The sequence below is a fragment of the Carassius gibelio genome, chromosome A24 (genome assembly GCF_023724105.1).
Source record: "Carassius gibelio isolate Cgi1373 ecotype wild population from Czech Republic chromosome A24, carGib1.2-hapl.c, whole genome shotgun sequence".
Taxonomy (NCBI): domain Eukaryota; kingdom Metazoa; phylum Chordata; class Actinopteri; order Cypriniformes; family Cyprinidae; genus Carassius; species Carassius gibelio.
This window is the reverse complement of record NC_068394.1, coordinates 1,081,174-1,093,673: the sequence shown is the minus strand read 5'-3', so window position 1 is coordinate 1,093,673 and position 12,500 is coordinate 1,081,174. Positions and strand designations below refer to the sequence as shown.

At 32.9% G+C, this 12,500-nt stretch overlaps 1 protein-coding gene across 2 annotated transcripts in view; it reads left to right on the top strand.

Moving 5' to 3' along the window:
* LOC127946327 (sodium channel protein type 4 subunit alpha) overlaps positions 1 to 12,500 on the top strand; it is a 144,433-nt gene that overhangs the window by 24,597 nt on the left and 107,336 nt on the right. Inside the window, exons 2-4 of one of the 2 annotated variants that reach the window (XM_052542828.1) lie at positions 2,277 to 2,584; positions 7,189 to 7,307; positions 11,831 to 11,920. In XM_052542828.1, the coding sequence (XP_052398788.1) occupies positions 2,318 to 2,584; positions 7,189 to 7,307; positions 11,831 to 11,920 (476 nt within the window). In that variant the 5' untranslated portion in view covers positions 2,277 to 2,317. Of the gene's footprint in view, positions 1 to 2,276; positions 2,585 to 7,188; positions 7,308 to 11,819; positions 11,921 to 12,500 lie in introns of those variants that run through there. The other variant, XM_052542827.1, reaches the window with a different exon arrangement.

Below are 12,500 nucleotides of genomic sequence, written 5' to 3'. Positions count from 1 at the left end.
CAGTAGTAGTACATTGTTTGTTAGCTCAGGTCTATTAAAATATCAAACAATTAAACAATTTCTGATTTAATTAATCATTAAATATGATTAATAAATGCTTTAGAAATGTTTTTAATTATTATTTGATGGTAACTGATGTAGTTTACTAATGTTATCAAATGGAAATTTATTGTAAACAAATTAAATTAAATTAAATTAAATTAAATTAAATTAAATTAAATTAAATTAAATTAAATTAAATTAAATTAAATTGTTAAAATGTAAAAAAAAAAATGAACAATTTTTTTTTACAAAATTTCTAACATTTAAAACATAAAAAATGAATAAAATACAAATAAATAAATATAATAAATAATATAATTCAGTAGATCAAAAGTTAGAAGTATTGTTACAAGTTAGAAATTTAAAGTTTTTTAAAGTTTAATTCGAGATATTACTAAAAACTACAAATAAATACTAAAATAGCCATGCTAACCATGTAAATACTCTGGTATAGCAAAATCTCTATACCATCTGAGACATTTCTACCATCGAGTGGTCTATAATCATCATCTCTCAACTTTATTTCTCTGAGAGCTGAGTGTTTAGACTAATCATCTGGTTCAGGTTTGAAGGAGCCACTTGTTGAAGCTCAAACATAGCTGGGATCTCAGAGGTTCAGCTGCAGATGTTGTCATTGTGCTGTGCGATTTGTGGCCGCTCCACACCGCATGCTTGAACAGATGAGAAGTGATCTCTCGTCCCATCATTCAATCGAACGGAGGAACAGATGGTCCGATCTCTGTTTTTTCTTGTCGTCAGAAAGGTTGTCGTGTTTGTTTGCGTCCAAATGAGCGAAACACTCTCAGCGATGGCTTTACAGACCAGCTGCCGCGATGACTCAAAACATAAAGATCAAACTCAGAAACAATGGCTTCGTGAAAATAATTACTAGCAGTGAAGATCGTGGATTTGTTTCTCAGGCAATCATTTGTTTAATTCTTTTACCGGTTATTTTCTTCTTGTTTTCTGACTTAAGAAAAAAAAGTTAAGAATATTGTTTACTGTAATCCCAAAACTTTGTTCTTAAAACAAACCTTGAGAAGAATTTAAAGAATTTTCTTTAAAATAATCATAAACAACCTCTAAAGATTAGGATGAGCTCTGAAATTGTCACAATATTTCAAGAATTGCACTTTTTCTTATTAAATAGATGTTTTAAAAAAACAAAACTAAAACAAATGTATCTCCTGAGAAATAAACCCATGTTACTTCCTCTAGATTTCTCTTAAAACTCAGATTTGCCAATATACCAAAGTCTGCCATTCAGTTTCATATTTCATACACTGCTGGTCATTAAGATTTTTTAATATTTTGAAAGACGCCTTTTGCATTTATTTTAATAATAAATACAGTAAAAAAAAAACTAAAAGTAATACTGTGAAATATTACAATTTAAAATAATTATTTTGTGTTTGAATACATTTTAAAATGTAATTTATTTCTGTGATACAAAGCTGAATTTCGGGCAGCCATTACTCCAGTCTTCAGTCTACAAATATTTACTCTTGGAGCCATTTCGAGATCCCAGTATCTCTGAATATGAATCATATAGAGTGTTAAAAATGAGGATGCTACAAGAAAAGTTTATTAAGCACTCACTTCTAAAAGGATATTAAGAGATCTTTATTAATCCTTGAGTTACAGCCATGCAAACTTTCAAAAAAACTTGTTTTTTTGTTTTTTTTACCATTTCGAATGCTCACCATAGGCACATTAAAGCAACAAAGATTACTAGGGTCAATATATTTTACTAACACAGTTACTAATCTCTGTATAAAACTAAAATAATGATGCTGCCATCTTCCTACAGTCACCCCCAGTAATTTAGCTCCAAATCTCTGGTGAAAATGTCATATTTACTCTTGGAGCCACATTGAGATCCTAATATCTCTGGATTTGACTCATATAGGGCCTTAAAAATGAGAGTGTTAAAAGAAAAGTAAGTTAAGAACCAACATCTAAAAGGATATTAAGATATCTCGAATGCTTCTTTAGTTATAGCCATGCAAACTATGTAAAAAGAACTTAAAATTTAGATTTTTACCCATTTTTGCACAGTCACCATTGGCGTATAATGCAACAAAGATTGATAAAGTCAACACATTCTGCTAATAGACCTCCTATTCTCTGTGTAAAACCAAAATAATGATGGACATATCTGATATAAAGTTAATACTTCGATAACTGAGAATGCTGCATCTGAACTGAATAACACGTTCTTCTTTCCTCACCAGCTGTGAAGTAACCACTTGGACAGGAGGCTCAGGATGAGAAGATGGCAGCCATACTGTTTCCACCGGGTCCTGACAGTCTACACCGGTTCACTCGTGAGTCCCTGGCTGGAATCGAGCAGCGGATCGCCGAGGAGAAGGCCCGCAATGCCAAGAAGTACAAGGAGGACCTGGGCGACGTGGAGCCGCTCAAGTCCCAGGCCGACCTGGAGGCCGGAAAGCAGCTCCCGCGAATCTTTGGAGACATTCCTCCTGGACTGGTGGGCGTCCCTCTGGAAGACATCGATCCGTTTTACTTCCAGAACAGGAGAGTGAGTAATCGACACCACAGCAGACATGTAGAAGCCATTCAGTCCTTTACAGATAAAGACTCAGTTCTGAAACCCACCAAAGTGCCTTTAGTCAAATCACATCAAGCTTTACTGTTTATATTATCCTAATTTCTGTATGCTTTATAGTTGCGTTTAGCACACTGGAGCTGTCCGGTAATATAGTTTACATTTTGTTGCAATATATTTACACGACTTTATATAAATATGCATGCGGATAAAGTTGGTTATACTTATATATCCAACTTTATACGAAGAGCTTGGCGATAATATAGATACATTTGACGATGATATAAACAATTAAGCAGATTTGTTATATAATACTGTATATATGGCTTTATGTAAGTATATACTATATGTATTCTAGTACAAGTTGGATATACTATATATGCAACATTATATATATATATTAAGGTGTGCGGTAGTATAGTTATATTTTGCAGTGATATAAACAATCACGTAGGCGAAAATCGCTATACAGTATATTCAACTCTATGGACTTTATGACTTGCACACACAATGGGAACAATATTCGATTTTCAACTGTTTTATCTTTATTGTTCACTACTGAATGAAAATGTTTTGGATTCATGGTTCAATGAGCTTGTCATGATGCATTCTGCGACTTGGGTAAATCTCTTGTGAAAATTTCATATTTACTCATGGAGCCACATTGAGATCCTAATATCTCTGGATTTGACTCATATAGGGCCTTAAAAATGAGAGTGGTAAAAGAAAAGTTTGTTAAGAACCAACATCTAAAAGGATATTAGGATATATTTAATGCTTCTTTAGTTATAGCCATGCAAACTATGCAAAAAGAACTTAAAATGTTGATTTTTACCCATTTTTGTACAGTCACCTTTGGCGTATAATGCAACAAAGATTGCTAAAGTCAACACGTTCTGCTAATAGATCTCCTATTCTCTGTGTATGTATGCGGATATCCGCATACACAGACTGCATTCTGTGCAAAAGGTGCTGCGTTAGGCAAGAATGAGGCAGCATAATTTACTTTTAGAAACATCTTTTCGTCTCTGTGCAGTAATGAGATTAGTGGTCAAGTGTTCGATCTGTACATTTTTACCTGATGTTTGAGATCAGGAACATCTCCCGATTGTCTGTTCGCTCTACCTGGGTCAGACAGAAAGGTTTAAACACTAGCAATGAACAAAGCCTAACGAGGAGCATCAGTAAAGTGCGGCTGATGTGTTTGCAGTGAATCAGAGAGCTGCAGGAAAACAGACAGATGAATAGCGTGAGTCAGTGAGCCGCTCTTAATGCCACCGCTGCTGCGTCTGCTTCCACGAGCACACAAATCTCCATTTCTATGGGTTTCAGCTGAATGTTTTGACTCAGAACTCTTTAAATGCCATTTTCGGTGCGCTGTTTAGGCTTTCCTAAGCCGGTGGCTAATGCTTAGAAAGATGAATTGACACTTATCAGGACTCCTGCTATTAAAGTTTGGCCCCGTCCTTTGATATTTTTGCAAGCCGACACTAATTTTCCTTATTCGGACGGGATTAGCTTGCATCCGAAGTGCATGACCTCACATAAGCAGACAATAACACTTCTATCAACGAAATCACAGACGTCAGTAATCTAATAACGTTCATAAAAGTAATTTAAATAAGCTTTATGTTTCTTGTTTGACTTGTCATGCATGCACTCCTTCAGTAGTCCTCGTGAAACATTATCACTATGTCTCCACGTGGCTCTCACACTTCTCTGGTTTGTCAGTGTATTAAGTGCACTTGTTGACACTGTCGGGCTCTGAGTGATAACGGACAAAGCCCAAGAAGAGAAGCATTTCACTGAAGATTATTCACTCCAGTAAAAACTGCTGTCATTCACTCACCATAACTGTATGTTGACGCACAATACAATCTCAGGAAAAAAAGGTACAAAAGCTGTCTCTGGGGCGGTTCCTTTTCAAAAGGACACTTTTGTACCTTGTTTACCTTTAAAGGGTACATACATATCAGTACCTTAAAAGTACATCTTAGTACCTACATGGTACATAGAAGTACCTTTTTTGGGGGAGTGTTACAAAGCACCAAAGGGTTTATGATATTTTTTAATTAAGTTCAAGTTTGCAAAGTTAATTAATTCTGAAACTAGTTTAAAATCAGCTGTACAGATGACAATAGTGTCATTCAGATCAATTAAGTTCAGTGTACGATAAGAGTTATGAAACAAAACCAAAATTCAATTGATCAAAAGTGGCATTTATAATGTAACAAAAGATTTCTGTCTCAAATAAATGCTTTCAAAAGTATCAAATTATTTCAAATGTATCAGACGTAGCAAATGTATCAAAGGAATTAGACCAGGATCATGTGACACTGAAGACTAGAGTAATGATGCTGAAAATACAGATCTGATCACAGAAATAAATTACATTTTACAGTATAATAACACAGAATACAGTTCTCTTGAATCCTAATATTATATCATAATATTCTATATTTTTTATAATTTTTTATTTGTTACATTTTTATTACAAATTGTTATAAAGTTCATCAGTCATGAAACAAATTCAGCAGCTCTACAGATGATCATTTCAGATTGTGTTCTCCAGTCCAATCGATAACATTTCTTAATAAGAGTAGTTTTCAATACGACTAGTCTTCTGAATTCATAAGATAGCACTTAAGACAGAAATTCTGCAAACTGTGAAAGCTTGGCGAATCTACTCGATAACTCCTTCTGTGTTTTGAGTAGAGATGACGACAGACGTTTCATTTCTGGCTCGAACACGATGGTGGATGTATTTACATCTCAGATCCACAGCGAGGGCAGCGTTTGGCTTGGATTTCCCTCTGCCCTCGTGTGGACCTGCAGTCGGCAGATGATATCCCAGAGGAGAAGTGAGGAAAGTGGAAACAAACACAGCCAAACTTGACCTAGATGTTATGTAAGAATAGAGAACATAAGGGCAGAGAAAGCCAGCTATTTGCAGAGGTTACAAAGGCCACACGCCGGAGCGTCGAGAAAGACTCTTACTGTAGCAAAGATGCAGCGCAATAAAATTTGTTGACCCTGATGCCGCCCGCCTGCAATTATTCTTTGCGCCGTGACTCCTCGCATTATTTATGTGAAGTGGAGATGGTGTAAATCGAGCTCTGCGAGGGGGCCATGAATCCTGGGTAACAGTGAGGTGTGTTTGTTCCTCGCGGGGAGAAAAACGCTCCCGCTGGAGTCCACCCTGCTGACAGACAGAAGTCCCCCGAGAGCGCTGAGCCCCGCTGGAATGGATCTGCGTGTTGTTTGCACTCCCGAGCATCGCTTCCTGCTTTATCATTATAATTACACTTTGTGTGAATACCCTTATCACAAAAAATTGTCTTTGTTTGAAAGAAGTCAGTGGTGTTACTCAGCAAGAGTGCAGTAGAGTGATCAAAAGAGGCATTTACAATGTAACACAAGTGCTGCTTTTGAACATTCTGTTCCTTAAAGAATCCTGAGAAATTCAAATGTATCAAAATGTATCAGATGTATTAGAATGAATTCTGAAGGATCATGTGACACTGAAAACTGATCACAGGAGTACGTTATATTTTATACTAAAAATATATTCAAGTAGATAACAGTTATTTTGGATTGTAATCCGATTTATTACCATTTGTAATGGATTTTATTTAATTGATAGATTTGATTCACATTTTATATCTTAATTTATTTATTTATTTTTAAAAATGTAATTTATTTGTAAGTTAATTATTTAGTTCTTTATTTAATTTAAATTTTATTTATTTTTTTATTTATATGAATCTGTTTATTTTAAATCTCGTTTGTATTTATTTATTTGATATTTATTTACAGTAAACATTTATTATTTAATGATTGATTTTATTCTATTTGTTATTGTTTGCTTTGTTTTAATCTATTTATTTAGTTTAATTGTATTTTTATCTATCTGTCTGTCTATCTATCTATCTATCTATCTATCTATCTATCTATCTATCTATCTATCTATCTATCTATCTATCTATATGCTAACGACATGCTAATCATGCCAGAAACATGCTAATAACTTGCTAATCATGTTAACGTCATGCTATTCACTTGCTAATCATGCTAGGAACATACTAGCGACATGCTAGTAACTTGCTAACAATGCTAGAAACATTCTAGCGACATGCTAGTCACTTGCTAATCATGCTAGGAACATGCTAGAAATATTCTAGCAACATGCTAGTAAATTGCTAATCATGCTAGGAACATGCTAGAAACATGCTAATCATGCTAGAAACTTGTTAATAACATGCTAGTCACTTGCTAATCATGCTAGGATCATTTTTACACAGATTTTTGATTAATACATGTAACTTCTTCACCCTATCTTTTGAACAGTAGTTTATCTATAAAGGTAAACTCATTTTCCTCTTGAAATGTGTTGCAAATATACATTTACAGATCCGGGGTCATCATATTGGGGATCAATTATGAAACAGGAGCATATTGTGCATATCATTCAATAAACCCTTATAAAGTTCCTCCTGCTCTTGTTTCATAAATGTTTGAGGTTCATGTTGTGTTTGATATTAAATCCACTAATGAACCTTTCTCTTCTTTCTTGACAGACTTTTGTAGTACTGAACAAAGGGAAGGCCATCTTCCGGTTTAGTGCCACGTCTGCACTCTATATTTTTAGCCCTTTTCATCCCGTTAGAAGAGCATCAATAAGGATTTTAGTTCACTCATATCCTTTCTGCTGCTGCTGAAGGTGACATGCTGAGTTCTGGACGTCTGCAGTGATTGTGAATGAGCATTTATATACGAACACCTACAGAATGAGGCATAGAACAGGATTTCGGAAACTTTGGTGAAAGACATTGTGCATTTCATTTTAAAGTCAAGAGCCTAAACTTTCAGCAAGAGAGAATAATGCATGACATAACTAGCTCAGAAAAATACTAATTATCTTATTTGTTTCTTTTAGATAGCAATGAGAATACATGGAGAGCAAATGGAAGAAAGTCTAACATAAAAAGTCAGATATTTCTAATCAAATTCTACCCTAAAAAGGATTTTTTGAGCTGTTCAGTCCAAAATAATTATATAAATTATAAATTTTTATTGTATGCTTTTTACTGTATCACAAACAGACTTGGGTTTCCGAACTAGAGATATTGTAGTTGGCTGAAACTAAAACTTGAAAAAAAAGAAGAAAAAATCAAAACCTTGAACTTTCATTATTTTATTTTATTTTATTTTATTTTATTTTATTTTAAAAGCTTTTTGCCATTTCATCTATTTCAGCAATTTGGCTGAAAATAAAATAGACACACTTTTTTTTTTTTTTTTACTTTTTTTTAATGTATTTATATATATATATATATATATATATATATATATATATTATTATTATAATTTTTTTTTTTTTTTTTTTTTTTTGTCAAGGCAATATTTATTATTTAGTTTAAACCGAAGTACTAAAATAACTAAAACTAAAATAAAAATAAAAATAAGATAAAAAAACCTACAATTCCTAAACTTTAGGTAAAATTTAAATTGAAAATGAGTAAATAAAAACAAATTCAAAATATAATATTTATAATACTATCTCAAAGCTACTAAAACATCACTGTTCCTAACTTCTGTTCAATGCAACACAATCGGAAAACATTTTGTTAAGTGTTCAACCAATCAGATTTCACGGTGGGTGTGAATTATAAAACAATTGATGAACAAATCCACTTCACTGCATTATTGCATTGCCTCTAGTTAGGACACGGTGTTACCGTCTTTTGTGTCTATTTTTATTTCTCCCGAAGACTTTTTAAGGAAACATCTGGTACAGAGTTGAACTTTAAAACTGTACAGTACAACAAAGAATAAAACGCGTGAGCTCTCGTCTCTCAGTCTGACATTCAGAGGCTATGCCACGTATGAGGGTCTGCTCCAACAAAGCCAGGTTCAGATGGCTGTGTTTTCCCAGAGCTCTGTCTGCACTCCTGCTAAAAATACCCCGCTGCAGAGGTGTTCAGAGACGGGGCTCGTGGACACTTTGCTCTTGTGGAGTTGATAAGCAGGTGAAGAGGCTCGCAGTGAAGGTGTCGCTGCCTCCCCTTCACCTCACACCCCTTTTAGGGTCCGACAGGCCGTCGTACACCCAGCCGCCTGATACTGGCACCTCGTCTGATATAAAGCCACACATACTCCACTGACGGACTGTGTTTGCTATCAGGATATTTCCTTCATAATTCAATGCATAATTCAAAATACAGGTAAAATACCTATGAAAAACAACTCGAACAAATTATTATATATTTGTATTATTTATTGATTGATTTGATTCTATTTTTTATTATTTATTTTAATCCATTTAAAAACATATATGTATTTATATTCTAATCATTATGTATTTATTTTACTCATAAATATTTATTTATTATTTTATTAATTTATTTTTTATATTTTTATCATTTACATATTGTAATCGAATAAAAAATGTATTTGTTTATATCAATCTATTTATTTTCATTTGTATTTTATTGATTTTATTCTGATTATAATTTATTTTAAATCAAATGAATGTTTAGCTATTCTAATTTGGATTAATTATTTAATAATTTCTCTTTTAATATTTTTTTAGTTTCTTTATATAAATATATTTATATATTTATATCTATATATGCATTCATTAATTGTAAATCATTTGTTATTTATTCATTTTAAATACATTTTATTATTTATTCATTTTATTATTATTTTTATCTATTTTCTTTTCATTTATTTATTTTAATATATATATATATATATATATATATATATATATATATATATATATTAATTTGTATTTATTTAATTTTTTACACTGTGGTTCTCTAAACCATTCGGCTCCCTTGGGGCCCTCACTTTGAAACCCCTGGTCTGGAGTATGACACAGATTTCATCAGAAGTGTGTTGAAGGGCACATGGCCACCAGTGACGACTCATATGTGTTTGTGCCCACACAGACGGCACACATCCGTGTTAATAGCAGATTTCCCGCGAGAGCCGGAGCCAGGAAACATGTTTGATTAAGCAGCAGCACAAGAGCGCATTCATGCGACAGAGAGAGTCGCCGAACACACTCGCTCAAGTGATTGAGCTCATTATTAAAATGTGAAAATCAGAGAGAGAAAGAGCCACACAACACGGAGACTCCGGAGGCTTCTCCCAGAGCTGACGGCCTGTTGTTGTGTATCGCAGGACTTAGATTATCACAAACAGTGATGTGTAATTCATCCGTTCACACTGAAAGCAACAACCTCAGCCAATCACGACATGTCTGATGTTGAATATAAAGCTTTAGGATTTAGGACCAATGAGATTTCACTGTGGGCGGAGCTATATGATGTAATTATTTGTTTATTTATATATATATATATATATATATATATATATATATATATATATATATATATATATATATATATATATATATATATATATATAAATAATATATTTATAATAAATAAATAAAAATAAAATAATAAATAATAATAAAATAATGAATTATAAAGTAACATATTGAATATAATCAATAATAATAAAATAATAATATTTTATAAATATACATTTTTTATTAGTAGTAGTATTATGATATAAATGTAAATATATAAAAAAAAAGATATAAATTTAAACATAAAAAAATTAAATATAGTAATTATAGATTAAAAATAAAAGTATTGTAATAAATTAATATATACTGTATATATAAATGATATAGAACATATTTGCAAATATAAATGCTGGAAATGATTTCCAAAAATCGCCAGCTTGGAATTCATTCAAAATGTCATATTCAATTGGATATTTCTCATCAAAATTCCCAGACAGATTCCTCTCATGTCAGACCTGGGCTATTTTCACCTGTATTGTAAAAGCATGAGCCACTTTCTGGGTTTTGTGACGAGGCTGAGATGTTCTTGTTCAGGACGTCTTGTTTCCACCGTCACGACTCACTCTGGAAACGCCAAAAACAGCTGAAGCACAAAATAATAATACACTTATAGGAATAGAGAACGAATCTTTAACCTTTTAACCATAATTGCACTTATTACTGTTCATTTAAAAGCCATCGAGTAGAAGTCTTACACAAGATGAAACTGAGACGCGCTGCCTATCAATCCACGAGCATCGGAAATAAAATTAGAAACCATCTGAAGGTAAAAGTTCATTTAAAGGCGAGATGCTGTAAAGCATTTGATGTTAGGACATTGTAGGCATAATTAGTGTGAATTACACTCATACACGGAAGTGTACAAAGACCAAAATAAAAAATCGTAGGTGTTCTTCATTAAAACAGTGTATTTCCAGTGCCATGATTTAATGACTGAACTGTAATTTTCAGCGTCATGTGGAAGAAAAAGCGGCTGATGATACGAGCGTTTAGTCTTTCACTCCTCTGCATTCAAACCCTGTCATGAAAACCTCCATCATCGTGATATACAGTGTGTTTATGATGGAGAACGTCTGAATTCTCTATCATCCTTTCACTTTATTAGTTATGATCAACTGTTCAATACATAATCACTTGAAATGATGAAATAATGCCATTCACACTCCGACAATCTTCCTCTCGTTATTTTAGTACATCAAGTTTAACTAAATGAACATGAGAAATGTTGTAGCTGTAATGACAAAATTACATTTTTCTAATATTTTTTAATTAAAAAATATTTTATTTATAGACATGCATCATTTAAAAAAACACAAGAAATTATAAAAAAAATGCATCATTAAAACAGCAAAATTACAGTTATTTTTGCTATTTTATTAAATATTAAATGTTTATATATATATATATAAACAAAAAAATACGAAACATTAAAATTAATAAAACTTTAACAAAAGCTAAAATTTAAATTGAAAACAGAAAATCCATAAAAAACTATAATAAATATAACACTTAAAATGAAATGTTTTTGCCAATAAAAACAAAAAAATGTATCATTAGTAATACAGTAAGAATATAGAGCTATAAAACGAATGTGGATCCGCTCTGATTATTAATCATAATGACAAATATCTTGACAAATCATTATTATTTATTACAGAAGTCATTTATTCAGGAGAATCATCTGAGAAGTTAAAAGTTTTCATTTGCTCTCCATTTGATTCCATTATGATGTAGGAATTTTTTTAATTACAAAGTGATGTCATTGGTGTTCTATGGGGGGGGGGGGGGGGTAGATAAGGTTCTTATTTTTGACTGTTGTCCTTAACCAGTTGTACTTTATTCAGTCTTTTCATTATGTTCACTATTTTGACGAACTGCTGCTTCATGGCCATGTCTGAACCAGCGCAGTGGGCCAAATACGTCGAGTGAGTATCTCTCTCATCTTCTTCTTCCTCTGAAGCGTTCCTGTCCTTCCTCCTTTTCCTGTCTCCTACAGCTCTCTCTCTCAGTGTACTGACCTCTGACCTCTGACCTCTGAAATGTGCCCTATTTGTTCCGATGTAAAGCTTTGCCAGGTGTTACCTCAATTATCAAGTAAGTTAAAGATCTGACTGCACCGGAACCATGACTGTGCTGATTTTGCACCTTTGCCATGCGGAATGAACTCATGGTATGGATGTCATAAAGCGACATAAACCAGCACCAGAAAGATTCATTAAAGGGAATGTTGTAAAAAGTAATATAAATGTAATTATGAAAGAAATTAACTCTCACATTAATTTGGACAATACAGTGTTTTTTGCAAAAGAACATGGGTTAAATCTATCTATATATCTATCTATCTATCTATCTATCTATCTATAGTCTTTCTGTCTTTCTGTCTGTCTTTCTTTATGTCTGTCTGTCTGTCTGTCTGTCTTTCTTTCTGTCTGTCTGTCTGTCTGTCTGTCTGTCTGTCTGTCTTTCTGTCTGTCTGTCTGTCTTTCTGTCCGTCCGTCTGTCTGT